Consider the following 13,319-nt stretch of genomic DNA (forward strand, 5'->3'; position numbering starts at 1 on the left):
AGTGATGAGGAAAACGCAACATAAGGAGCATGTTAGCCCTTTTCCAAAAGCTAAACAAATTAGACTGCTGTGAATGGACATGGTTTCACTCATGCCCTGCTACATATAACCAAGTTTATCTAGATAGGTTTCTCTGTTTCAAGACAATTCTTCTGCTCGACCTCCAAGAAAAAGATTATCAAAAGTACAACTCCATAGATAGGCCTTTGACATGGACTCTGACGCACAAGGAGTACCACAGTGGTCTCTTTTTCTTTTTTAACAACAGAATAGAAGTAGTGATCATCAATGTAATCGTGTGCGAGGCCTACAGCAGAACGTGATATAAGACCTGATATATCCCACCTACGCTTCAGCCGCTGATTGGAGTTACGCAGGTAGCCAGCTGTCATTTAATAATTCAGAGGGTGGACGCCTCATTCGGTTCTTTACTGGTCTCACTGCAGGATCCGCTCTGCCCACTTCGAAGGTTGCACGCTGTCGCCTCTTCCGTCAAATCCAAATCTCTCCGGGAAACAGGTAACAAAAACAATCCTTTTAATGTTGGGATTCCATTTTTCCAATCTTTGTTTCTACGAGTTGAGGGTCACTTTCTACCCGGGAAAATGAAAACATTTATTATGATTAGGAATAATGGCGGTGTCGCCCTCAGTTTTGAACATTAAAAAAAACGTATGTTAGTAGATTTGAAGATGAGCTATCTGCAGAACTCGCCGTGCGCTTTTACGCACCGGAAGCCCGTCAACAGGTGGAGCAGCGCGCCCGGCAGGATAAGAGAGCGCGTGTCTTTCTCCGTCTTTACTTCTCGACGTTCTCGAAACAGGTGGCGCGAAGAAGAAGATGAGAAGAGGTTTGCTGCTGGTAACTCTGTGTCTGGTCATGAAGCTCCGATGCGGCCAGTCCAGATGCGAGGAGCCCGGATCGCGTAGACCACCATCAGATGTAGGTGCCCTGGAGCTCGAAACCGGTTCGGCAGATCTTGTTTTTTTTTTGTTTTTTTTTTTGCCTCGATGAAAATCAAACTGTGTCTCATATGCTTTTCATCTCCCCAACAGACCATAGGTTATGGGAAACTGCAGCGAAACGTTATAAAGAGGTACAACGACTTGGATTATGACAGTTTTGTGGGTCTGATGGGCAGAAGAAATACCGGTAAGTGAACGGATGGACTTATTATTATGGTTATGATCATTATCATTATTATGGGAACACGTAAGGCAAATGGATATTTGTAACTTATCACCATGTTTGTGACGTTTATCTGATATAGGGTCAATAATTGGTGCAGTAATTAAATTACTGGGCTGTTTCAGTCTATAATGCTGGGCACCTAAGAACCACAGAGCTGAATGTACACAAATGAATAGCCTACAGTCAGTAATCATGCATGTTTGTTTTTCTGAGATAATTTCATGTTTTTGTTTTGGGTTTTCTTCTGCAGATGCCAACTCTGTTCCATCACCAGATAAAAGTAAGGGATATTTTCTGTTTACAGACAATATAACAGCTTATCCAAAGGAATTGAATCCGTGAAGACGTTTCGCCTCTTGGATGAGAGGCGAAACATCTTCACGGATATATACCAAGTCCAGTTGCACCTGATTCAATTCCTTTTTTTTGTTTGTTTGTTACAGAAGTGATGCATAACAATCTCCAAATGACAACCTTTAATAACTCTCACGTTCCTTCTTGTCAGGAGAGATGCATGACATTTTCGTGGGTCTGATGGGGAGGAGAAGTTCAGAGCCTGGTGAGTGTGGCAGGTCGCCAGTACGGACAGTTGATGTCAGTGAATGTTATGCAGACTTCAAGTCGACGCTCCACGTGCCTCCTCTATAGCCGTATATGGATCACTAGTGTTCTTATGGTACAATCTCTCCCCTCTGCCAGATAATGCTCCCTGGAGGAGAGAGTCCCCAGAGAGGAGAGGCATTTTCCTCAACAAGTGTAGACTGAGGTAAAGTGCCTCTCGTCTTTCAATCAGTACATGGAGCACCTCCAAATCTCCCCACATTTTAGCATAATGTTCAAATCCACACCAACACACCAGTAAAACTTATTAAATGCTTAGACTTCTCCCATTTTGCGTCACACTATCAGTTTTGGTAGCTGTTATTGCATCCATAAATATGAATTTCTACACAGGCATGTTCTGAGCTAATTATTTTTGTATCAATATAATTTTATACATTAGAAAGGTATTGATATTTGATTACTGTATAATCGTGTTTTTTGCCAGGTTTCGCCGGGGGCTATAGACGGCTTAGATGACCAGAGATGGATAAGATGACTGGAGATCACAGATAATACAAAAAAAGCAAAAAAACAAAAAAGAAAAAGAAATGTCTGATTGTGTCAAAGATAAGGCCACACCTACCATGGTTTAAATCATACATACAATTTGCTATTGCTTTGTCGGGAGAGATACTTAATCAACAACAACAGCTGATATCATTTATTTCTTAACCGTCATATACCTTTCTCCAAAGTTGAAAATAAATGTAATTTTTGTAAATAATTTAAAAGATTTAACATTTTCTTTGATTATTGCTGCAACTGTCTGCTGACTCGACTCCTGGCAGATGATGCCACACACCGTACAAACTGTCACTATGAATGGATCCGCTGCAGTAATCCATATAACACTGTATGATGTTGTATTTTCATCAACTATCGTTTTTATCGGCTGGCGCCCCATTTGTTAAACAGCGGCCCAGTCCAACTGCACCGGATAAATGGGGAATACAAATATCAGGGCATCCCTAATCACATGATGATAATTAAAAATACAATTTTCTACTAAAACAGTTTTTTTGTGTTTAATAATGAAACACACACACACACATACACTGTGCCATCAACTGTGTGCATTAGAGCTATTGAACTTTAACATGTGTATATCCAATACACAAGGAACCGTGGTCAGAGAAACAAAGGTTCAGGCAAGTCATCGGTCTTTTAATGGTACTGTTTTCAAAGAGCCACAGTTAGAGTGACAAAAACATAATCAGAAAAGAACCATAACAGGCTATGAAGAGAAAAGGTTGATAGTCACAATATTTTAAAAGCAATGGTTAATGCATTGCCATGTCAGCCATGTATGTGTGTGTGTGTCTAGATAGGATATATATATATATATATATATAATATATATATATACACACCCTTTGATGGCCTGGCGGCCTGTCCAGGGTGTCTTCCCGCCTGCTGCCCAATGACTGCTGGGATAGGCTCCAGCATCCCCGCGACCCTGAGAGCAGGATAAGCGGTTCGGATAATGGATGGATGTATATATAGATATACCTATATAGATATATATTCTACTACTACTACTTTCGGCTGCTCCCATTAGGGGTCGCCACAGCGGATCATCCGTTTCCATTTCTTCCTGTCTTCTGCATCTTCCTGTCACACCAGCCACCTCCATGTCCTCCCTCACCACATCCATAAACCTCCTCTTTGGCCTTCCTCTTTTCCTCTTCCCTGGCAGTTCCAGTGTTTTTTTCCCCCGAAACTGTCAATGGTGTTGTTATAAGTCCTCAACTAATGAGGAGCGGAATATCAACACAGATACAGGAAACAAAAGTTTTAATACACTGCAATGTATTAAAACTTTTTTTCCTGTATCTGTGTTGATATATATATATAATACTTTGTTTAAAGAAACAGTCAACGGTAGGGAAAGTGCTCAACAAATAAGGAGCAAAATAATCCAGTGAGTCAAATAAATTCTCTATGAGACAGTACAAGCCTGTTTCATGCCATAAGCAATCATCAGCTGTCAATAAAGCTACTCGAGGAAAGGACATACCATCTACGTTAGTAGGTCCTTTCCTCAAGTAGCTTATATATACTCACCGGCCACTTTATTAGGCACACCTTTCCAACTGCTCGTTAACGCAAATTTCTAATCAGCCAATCACATGGCAGCAACTCAATGCATTTAGGCATGTAGACATGGTCAAGACGATCTGCTGCAGTTCAAACCGAGCATCAGAATGGGGAAGAAAGGTGATTTAAGTGACTTTGAACGTGGCATGGTTGTTGGTGCCAGACGGGCTGGTCTGAGTATTTCAGAAACTGCTGATCTACTGGGATTTTCACACACAACCATCTCTAGGGTTTACAGAGAATGGTCCGAAAAAGAGAAAATATCCAGTGAGCGGCAGTTCTGTGGGCGAAAATGCCTTGTTGATGCCAGAGGTCAGAGGAGAATGGCCAGACTGGTTCGAGCTGATAGAAAGGCAACAGTAACTCAAATAACCACTCATTACAACCGAGGTATGCAGAAGAGCATCTCTGAACGCACAACACGTCGAACCTTGAGGCAGATGGGCTACAGCAGCAGAAGACCACACCGGGTGCCACTCCTGTCAGCTAAGAACAGGAAACTGAGGCTACAATTCGCACAGGCTCACCAAAATTGGACAATGGAAGATTGGAAAAACGTTGCCTGGTCTGATGAGTCTCGATTTCTGCTGCGACATTTGGATGGTAGGGTCAGAATTTGGCGTCAACAACATGAAAGCATGGATCCATCCTGCCTTATATCAACGGTTCAGGCTGGTGGTGGTGGTGTAATGGTGTGGGGGATATTTTCTTGGCACACTTTGGGCCCCTTAGTACCAATTGAGCATCGTGTCAACGCCACAGCCTACCTGAGTATTGTTGCTGACCATGTCCATCCCTTTATGACCACAGTGTTCCCATCTTCTGATGGCTACTTCCAGCAGGATAACGCGCCATGTCATAAAGCTCGAATCATCTCAGACTGGTTTCTTGAACATGACAATGAGTTCACTGTACTCAAATGGCCTCCACAGTCACCAGATCTCAATCCAATAGAGCACCTTTGGGATGTGGTGGACCGGGAGATTCGCATCATGGATGTGCAGCCGACAAATCTGCAGCAGCTGCGTGAGGCTATCATGTCAATATGGACCAAACTCTCTGAGGAATGTTTCCAGTACCTTGTTGAATCTATGCCACGAAGGATTAAGGCAGTTCTGAAGGCAAAAGGGGGTCCAACCCGGTACTAGCAAGGTGTACCTAATAAAGTGGCCAGTGAGTGTATATGGGTGTGTGCTTTTGCATATATATGTACTTATTTTTATTTTATCTTATTTTATTCTCTGCACCAACAACGTCCATCCAAATTCTTAGTGCATGTAATGCACATGCCAATAACAAAATTTCTGATTCTGATTTATCTTAATGAGCTCCTTCAAGAAACTACATTCATTCCCCACAACACAAGTTTTTGATAGTGGTCATTTTCAACACCTCTTATTTGCCAAAAGCAATCAGGATAAACTAAGCTCAGTATTTCATTTGGCTAAAGATAGCCTAGTCGGCAGGAGATGTCACTGAGTCATGTTGAAGTGAACCACTCACCCTGTATAAACTAGTGGCAAGGAAACTACGATTGGACCAAGGCAGTACTGTAAAAAGGAAACAATACTGTTTTCAATGTATTGCGTTATGCACCTGACATAGTCCACCCTGCAAGGTCAACTGGTTGCTGCCTGAGCATTTACCACTCCTTTCCTCACTGGGTGAATGTGGTCACAAGTGCTCCTTACATTCATACAGTGGATTCAATCAAAACAATTTCTGTAAATACACCGAAATGCAGTTCTAGTTAGTCTGTCTATCTTGCCTATCTGAAGTTCTATTATAGGAAGAGAACAAGTTTAGACTGTCATTTTCCCTTTTGCCTGAGGAAGTCTCCATTTTGGACAGGTTCCCAGTGACAGCACTGGCTGGGATTATGTGGCTTCCTTCGTCCATACCCTCCGCAACATGATTATTCCCTGTTGGTTTCTCTGTCTGTGGGAACGGACCAAGGCCCGGTCCCTGGACTTGAGGAGGGCGGTAGCGGTGTCTGTAGCCATAGGCTCGCAGGTGGTAAGTATAATACTCCAGTGTGTACATCAGCTCTGCTTCCACATAGTGGAAGGATATTGCCAGGTCAGAGCAGCACTGTGGACCCTGAGAAGTAACACACACACACACACACACACACACACACACACACACACACACACACACACACACACACACACACACACACACACATACACACACACACACACACACACACACACAGTAATGGGGAAATAATCAACTCACAAATTAAGTAAGAGCACAAGCTTATTTTGAACTTGGAGAGCTTCATGACAATGGATAATTACCTAGTTATTAAAAATAAATTTGCTTCTTTGTTTCCCTTTCAAAGACACAGTCCTAAGTGGCTTGTTTACTCCTGCTGTGTACACTGATTGTCACTGTCTGACAGGATCAACTATGAACCTGTCTCATTTCAATTGCAAAGTGCAATTGAAGCCCCATTATCAGTAACAAATTGCCTATTTTCCCTTTTGCTGGCAGGACATTGTCTCCACAGCAATCATCCACTTAAACATCCAACTCATTTCTACTCCTATTCACAGCATCTATGCAAAGGGAATTCTCAATGGGCTAGATGATTAAATATTCATTAATTTAGTCATTACCTAACTGACATATCCTTTATAGTAATATTTACCTTCTGTTTTATTCATCAAAAGCAAAATATTTGTTGCATAGTTTGTTTTTATCCTCCCTGATAATATAAATACCGATCGATGACATTTTATATTAAAAACATTTAAGCCAAGTTAAAGAAGAAATATTTCACAGACTTTATGTGCAGATGTACACTAATTATATTAAAGGCTTTGTGACAAACAGGTCGACGCTCTGGACAATGCGCCTTCTTAACCCGAGTTGGCCCCATCTAATGAGGACCAATCCATACACTGGAAACCAAATTGGAAACCAAACGTCATGTCTGCAAAGCAATGGCCTTTTTGTAGGGACTGAATATCTATATGCTAAAAAACTGTTTGATTTCACAGCTGCTGAATAACGTATAGTGTTTCACGGGACTGTACTCTGAGACTAGCTCAATGATAAAACAAGAGACTTATAGGGACTTGCCTCAACAATGGGGTAGTAACAATAGTTCCAGTACCAGAAGCTCTTGGAGAACCTGACAGTTAGGTGGTGCTCTGGCACAAACGGATGAAAAGTTTCCCGCTGTAAAGTATCTCTGGAGTCCCCTGCCAAAACACCCATCTTCTCCAGACACTGCCCAAGCGCTAGGTCCTCTACGGGGGTGGTGTGGCTGCACACCTTGGTCCGAAAACCCTCGACAAATCTCCTGAGGGCTTCCCTACTAAGCACATAACCAGCCCCTCCACTCATGTAACCCTGCTTGGTATAAGGCTTGAAGCGCTTGCCGAAGTAGACGGGCTCCTCGGGTGTGTGGTTGGATAGAAGCCAGCGTAGGTTGTCCACCACCACAAAGGTGTCATCGTCCGCCTTTAAGAACCAGTCTGCTTCATGGGCGTGGTGCTCGTAGACATAGTGGAAGGCCCGGATGGTCTTCCAGTACAGCTGGTCACGACCTTCCTTGGTGCCCAAGCCCACAGTGGGGAAGTCTGGGTCTTCCACAGAGCTCATGAATTCAACGATGTTGCAGTGTCGACTCCAAGTGGCCTTGACATGCTGGGCTTTGCTCTGAAGGTTATATGGCCCGGTCATCACCCAACAGAGAATACGTACCTTCTGGTATAGCTCATCTGCCTCTCGGCTGTCCTCACCTAGAGGGATACAAAGCAGAACAGGGTTAATTTATCACTCAGTCAGTCATATAACATCTTAAATGATAACTCATTTTGCAAAGTTCAACTATGATGCAGCAAAGTTTTTAATTCCAGACAGATTCCTCTTTTTTATCAACTCTGAAAATGAACCAAGTGAAAAGTGATTTCAGCCAACCTTTCATGTCAGCAATGGCCTTTTATGTCAGTAAATAGCTTTTGACTTTTGCATAGGGGTTTTTCTTTAGGGTTCGTACGAGTTTTGACAAAGTGATACAAAGCACCTGCATGAGGATGGACTAGATTAATAAGAGTGTTGCCTTCCTTCTTCCAGTTAGTGCCGTCACTAGTAGGTCCCTCCTTCACTGCTAAAGTGTTCTCCTGGGCCTCTGAAAGCACTGGGTAGCTCCTCTCAAACCAAACCTGGCGCAGGAAGAAGTATATACCACAGGTGCCCACCAAGAAGCCCAGAGAGAAAGCCCACCTGGAGGTGGGGCCCTTCATGGTGACCTTGTTGTCGGTTCCTTGGTGCCAGATTAGAACATGTGTACCTAGAAGCCAAACAACACATGACAGGCAGACAGGCCTGAAATACTGTGTCTGTTAAGTTCCCTCTACAGTTTATTCGCCATCCCCTTAACTCTGTATCTGTTGCATTATTTGTATATAATTTAAACTGCCAGACTAATGAAAGCAAAGGTATGCAGTTTCACACTGAAGGCCCTGACTGTGCACTTAATGAAGATCCAAATGTACTTCAAAGGATTCAAAATTATATTCAGGAAATCATCATTAGTCTGGCAATACATCAAGCTGCAAAGGTATTTGAATGGAAAGTCTATTTTTGGTGTCATCTATGCATTCTCATTACTTTTTATTTGAAAAGTCTTGATGAAAACAAGGTTACAGTAAAAAACCGTCAGCTTTCATTTTATTTGTATACAGCCCCCCTCACTCTGTATGCTAGAGGGTTTTTTCCCCCACTATGGTCAATGCAAATCTGAAAAAGTTAAATGTGAAATCCTAGCCCTAATCCCCACCAGACTAGTGTATTCAGTCTCCCTAACAAATTGCTCTGTGGTTTTGTACTGTATTTTAACTCACAAATGACACAACAGATTGCATTGCCAGATCTTTTTCGTTAGGTTTGCTTCAGCCCCACCTTTAACCTCAAAATTCAAGTTTAAAGACCCCACATAGACAACTGATGTTGATCATTAACGGGACCTAGGAGCATTACTGGCAAATACACCTAAACCCTGGCTGGCCAGTACGCCTCTCTAGTTGTTTACTCTTCAATCATTAATAAATAAAGTTGACTTTATCAGCCTTTAACACAGCCACACAACGATTGTGTATCATACAAGATATGATATTGCGGACAATTTGTGTAAGAAACGCAGAAGAGCCCATAAATAAGGCCATGTGAGTATAACGGAAAGTCGCCGCGATAAAAGCCCGTTATATTCCAGCGATCGCAGATGACGTCGATACATGCGTGTGTTAAATCGAAGTAAATACATTTAATAACCATGCGTGTAGAAATGTGTTATTTACCTTTGCGAGGGAATCAGTCATTTGTGAGCATTTGTGAGCTACTCCTTAGGCACCGGAGATTACAATGCTTTTTTAAAATCCTGTTTGACGTAATTTACCCTGTCCATTTAGACAGACGGCGCTTGAGACATTTTTGATCGACACACTAATCACTTCACTCATTAGATTTTGTCATTAATTCGCCTCTATTCAGCTCTCCGAGGTAACAGACATGGACACGCTCAGCAAAAATACTGTAAAATTCAGTTATGCAGCCTCGCCGATGACGCTCTGAAACGGTGGCCTCTCATTGGCTGGACTTTGGAGTGACGTATGCTGGGAAACCGCTTTTCACGTTCTGCTATGAATATTAATCACTGACTGTAGTCAAAGCCGATGACTAATCACGATCATACCGGGGGTTTCTTTTTATCATATATAGTGATATTTTAAATGTTACCTTGCGCAATGGGTACTGTGTTTTGAAAAGTGTTTTGCTTTGCGCAACAATTTAGAAGCATGGATTCGTGAATGGTGACAATGATACGGAGTCCATCCCGATCCATCCGTCCATCCATTATCCAGAAAGCTTATCCTGTTCTCAGGGTCGCGGGGATGCTGGAGCCTATCCCGGTACAATTCGTCCCAAAAACGGGGGTCATTTATTTCGTTATTCTTTAGCTATTCCTTGGTTATTCATATCATATGCAGGGCCAGTGACGTGTGATGTTATAATGGGTTCGCTTACATGTTAAAATCAGTTTCCATGTTTTAAATATGTTCCTCAAGTTTTGAGGAACATGTTTTTTACTTGTCCATTACACCACTAGATCATAATGGCGCTACTTATTAAAATCAAGCAGAGTCTTCTGAGCGAAAACACGGAGTATCTGGAGAAGAGCTATTTGTTAAGTGTTCTTATTCTTTTTTTTTAAGGGATGGGTGAACTGAAACGATAAACTTGAAGAATACAGATTCAGTGGGCCCCCTATACTTGCTGGCATTTTACATGCGAAGTGACTAATCAGCTGGACACTGCTGTTTGTGTGTGTGTGTGTGTGTGTGTGTGTGTGTGTGTGTGTGTGTGTGTGTGTGTGTGAGAGAGAGAGAGAGAGAGAGAGAGAGAGAGAGAGAGAGAGAGAGAGAGAGAGAGAGAGAGAGAGAGAGAGAGAGAGAGAGAGAGAGAGAGAGAGAGAGAGAGAGAGAGAGAGCGCTTGCTGTCCTTGTACAAGCTTATAACAATGTTGGCCACTAGATGTCCTACTTACCAACTTTTTAAATCAACATGTAGAGCAGCGAGCAGGATTTCCCAAGATAAGGGCTCTGTCTCAGGCATCATGTTCAACATCGGCAGGTCAACGTTCACGGTCAGCTGGTATGACGGTTAACAGCTTTCTCAGTCGACTCGGGTTTATTGGGATTGTGTGCACATGACAGCACGACCTTTGTGGCAAACATAGAGAAGAGCCCGGCGACTTGTTTCTCAGCGGAGGAGCAAGACATGATGCAGAAATACGAAGAACAGCCTTTAAAATCAGTTATCACGGCCAAACGCCAACTGATGCCCCAGCCAGAGAGAACCACTGGAAGAAAATTCGTTTGGTTAAGATTCATTATCACTGCCCTATTAGTTAAGCAATAGTGATCATAACTAATGGGTAAAAACGTTATCTTTACTTGCAATAACATGATGCACTTACTCCAGCAAATGGTTTGTAGCTTCCCTCGTTGTTCTTTAGCTGCAGTCCTTGTAGTGTGACGAGGTCGTGGGTGCATATCGAGACTAAATGTAAAAAAAATATGATTCAAATTGTAAATGGATCCTCTGCCCTCATTCTTTGAATATAGTATGAGTTTGTGCTTTACATCTGTGATGCAAATACAGGCCGAGGGCATTTCTCGTTTTCAGTTTTGAATGAAATTCTGATATTGTTGGAGCCAGCGCACAATCATGAAGCTCCACACTGAGGTGGGTATCAAAGCAAGCAGTGAACAAGAATCACAGGCGTTGGTAGATTATCCAATCAATGTACTCGTATGTTTTGTTCTGAAGGGGGAAACTGGTGAGGAGACATCGTGTGCTTGTAGAGAGTTACAGAGGTACATGCATTTGTTCTTTATCCGATGTGACGGTCTGAGGACAGGATGTTGTGTTGTTGTAAAGCCCACTGAGAATTTGTGATATTGGGCTATACAACTAAAATTAACTTGACTTGCATCTGTGTTACAATATCATTTTAGCCAACCCAGCCACTGAGGATGCACAAGCCAGTGCATTCTTAGTGCCAGTCCCAAGCGTTGATAAATGTGGTTGTGTTAGGAGGGCCATCCGGCGTAAAACCTTTGCCAAATCAAATAGGCGGATCATAAATCAGATTTCCATACCAGATCAGTTGTGGCCCGGGTTACCAACGACCACCACCGGTACTGTTGACCAGCAGGGTGCCGGTGGAAACTACTGTTGGGCGAAGGTGAAGGAGAGGGTGAAGGCATGTCCAGAGGCAGCGGGGGAGGAGGAAAGGTAGGAGTGTGGAGTAGTAGTAGTAGCAGTAGTAATTTATGTACTTTCTCAAGTGCAAACAGACTCTTTGAGAGCACTGTGTAACAGGGCTCTGGAGTTAAGACTGCAAGCTGAAGGAGTGCCGGTGATCCATCCATCCATCCATCCATCCATCCATCCATCATCCAAACTGCTTATCCTGCTGTCAGGGTCGTGTGGAGTGAAGAAACGTAAATTGAAAAGAGGTGGAATATGAAAAAGAATGGGCCTATATGCCTATAAGATTATTTTTTCTTTATAGAATGTTTTGTAAGGCATTGACATTACCTTTTTGTTCTTTGCACTCTATCACTGAGAAAAGCAATAAACATTTTTGGTCTCGCAATCTCCTTTTTATTGGATTTTTCTGTGGTAGAATGTGTAGTAATGGCATCTCTTAAACTGTAGATATGCTGATTGGTCCAATAACTGTTAATGATCTCTGATCCTAATCTTAACCAGCCCTGGACCAGGTTAGGTGTGCAGCATAAGTTATATAGCCCAGTAAAAAGTGACCCACTTTTGTCAGACAGATAATTCGGTGTTAGATAAAACTGCGTTGGAAGTTAGCTAAACTTCATGAGACAGACGCCTGGGGGTGATCAAAATCAGGCTAAGGTTCATCATCAATATCATTGGCTTACTTTCTTTGAAAATCTGGCAAACACAGGTCCTTAAGCAATTCATTTCACATACTTGGTTCACAAATGGCACGTTGGGCGTGCTAAACATGTAGGCCTACAGAAGGCTATTTCTTACTTCATTTGGGTTTTTGTCCCTCCAATGTATCCGGCCAGTTAGGGTACCCCACTCTTCCGAGCCGTCCCGGTCGCTGCTCCACTCCTTCTGCCGATCCGGGGAGGGCTGCAGACTACCACATGCCTCCTCCGATACATGTGGAGTCGCCAGCCGCTTCTTTTCACCTGACAGTGAGGAGTTTCACCAGGGGGACGTAGCGCGTGGGAGCATGGCCGGATTAACCCACCAGGGGGCCCCGGGGCACGCACGTCCATTGCCCCCCCCCCGCCCCGTCAGATAGGCTACGCAAACAATACTAAACATTGTTAAATGTAAAACTAATGCAAATACCCAACATGGCAGTCAACACTATGCCAATCTACATTGGATTTGGATGGCGACTACAAAGTACAACACAAATTTGAATCACAAAACAAACAGAGATGAGAATAGCAGCTCACAGCATCGCAAACATATTGCGAAGCCTTCGTCCCACTTACAACGGCTTACCAACAGGAAATAAATGTTTGTTTCAGAGCAAATAATTTAGTGAAATATTGGCATATTTTAGTAAAACTGTCTGTTTGATTAATTTTCGGTATGGGCATTCTTGCTAGCACATTTGTTTAACTATACACAATGAAACAATGAATTTGATCATAAGCATCGAGTTGGCGCTATGTCAGACTTTGTTGCACTCTCAACGCTACAATGTCAACACGAGGCACTCTTAATTGCTACAATGTAAACATAAGGCGCAAACTCTTCAAACCGGCATTGTGATATGTTTAGAAGCCACCCCGACATATTCAGTACGTTTATATTTGTAATATCTATGGCTCTGCTTCAAACGAGTCCCT

General features: G+C 42.7%; 2 protein-coding genes across 2 annotated transcripts; one reads left to right on the top strand and one right to left on the bottom strand.

Annotated features, from left to right (window-relative positions):
• Positions 1-485: 485 nt before the first annotated feature.
• Positions 486-2,781, top strand: tac3a (tachykinin precursor 3a). Its single transcript, XM_056275175.1, has 7 exons — positions 486-519; positions 824-942; positions 1,056-1,152; positions 1,442-1,471; positions 1,697-1,750; positions 1,891-1,957; positions 2,240-2,781. Exons 2-7 carry the CDS (start codon positions 841-843, stop codon positions 2,256-2,258), a joined length of 369 nt encoding a protein of 122 aa, XP_056131150.1. The 5' UTR covers positions 486-519; positions 824-840; the 3' UTR covers positions 2,259-2,781.
• Positions 2,782-5,637: 2,856 nt separating this feature from the next.
• c1galt1la (core 1 synthase, glycoprotein-N-acetylgalactosamine 3-beta-galactosyltransferase 1, like a) lies at positions 5,638-9,396 on the bottom strand. Its single transcript, XM_056298992.1, has 4 exons — positions 9,204-9,396; positions 7,931-8,197; positions 6,982-7,646; positions 5,638-5,991 (listed from the first exon to the last, which is right to left on the bottom strand). The coding sequence occupies exons 2-4, from the start codon at positions 8,148-8,150 to the stop codon at positions 5,638-5,640; spliced, it is 1,239 nt and encodes a 412-aa protein (XP_056154967.1). The 5' UTR covers positions 8,151-8,197; positions 9,204-9,396.
• Between the last annotated feature and the right edge of the window lie 3,923 nt (positions 9,397-13,319).

Source organism: Lampris incognitus, chromosome 2 (genome assembly GCF_029633865.1).
Source record: "Lampris incognitus isolate fLamInc1 chromosome 2, fLamInc1.hap2, whole genome shotgun sequence".
In the NCBI taxonomy this organism is placed as follows: domain Eukaryota; kingdom Metazoa; phylum Chordata; class Actinopteri; order Lampriformes; family Lampridae; genus Lampris; species Lampris incognitus.

Bases quoted from the DNA above. Each gene is read 5' to 3' on its own strand.
- tac3a (XM_056275175.1), top strand. From the start codon at position 841: ATGAGAAGAGGTTTGCTGCTGGTAACTCTGTGTCTGGTCATGAAGCTC. The intron at 943-1,055 runs GTAGGTGCCCTG...TCTCCCCAACAG, and splicing joins CGCGTAGACCACCATCAGAT to ACCATAGGTTATGGGAAACT. The intron at 1,153-1,441 runs GTAAGTGAACGG...TTTCTTCTGCAG, and splicing joins GATGGGCAGAAGAAATACCG to ATGCCAACTCTGTTCCATCA.
- c1galt1la (XM_056298992.1), bottom strand. From the start codon at position 8,150: ATGAAGGGCCCCACCTCCAGGTGGGCTTTCTCTCTGGGCTTCTTGGTG. The intron at 7,647-7,930 runs GTGCTTTGTATC...GTATCCCTCTAG, and splicing joins TCTAGTCCATCCTCATGCAG to GTGAGGACAGCCGAGAGGCA. The intron at 5,992-6,981 runs GCAAGTCCCTAT...GTTACTTCTCAG, and splicing joins GTTACTACCCCATTGTTGAG to GGTCCACAGTGCTGCTCTGA.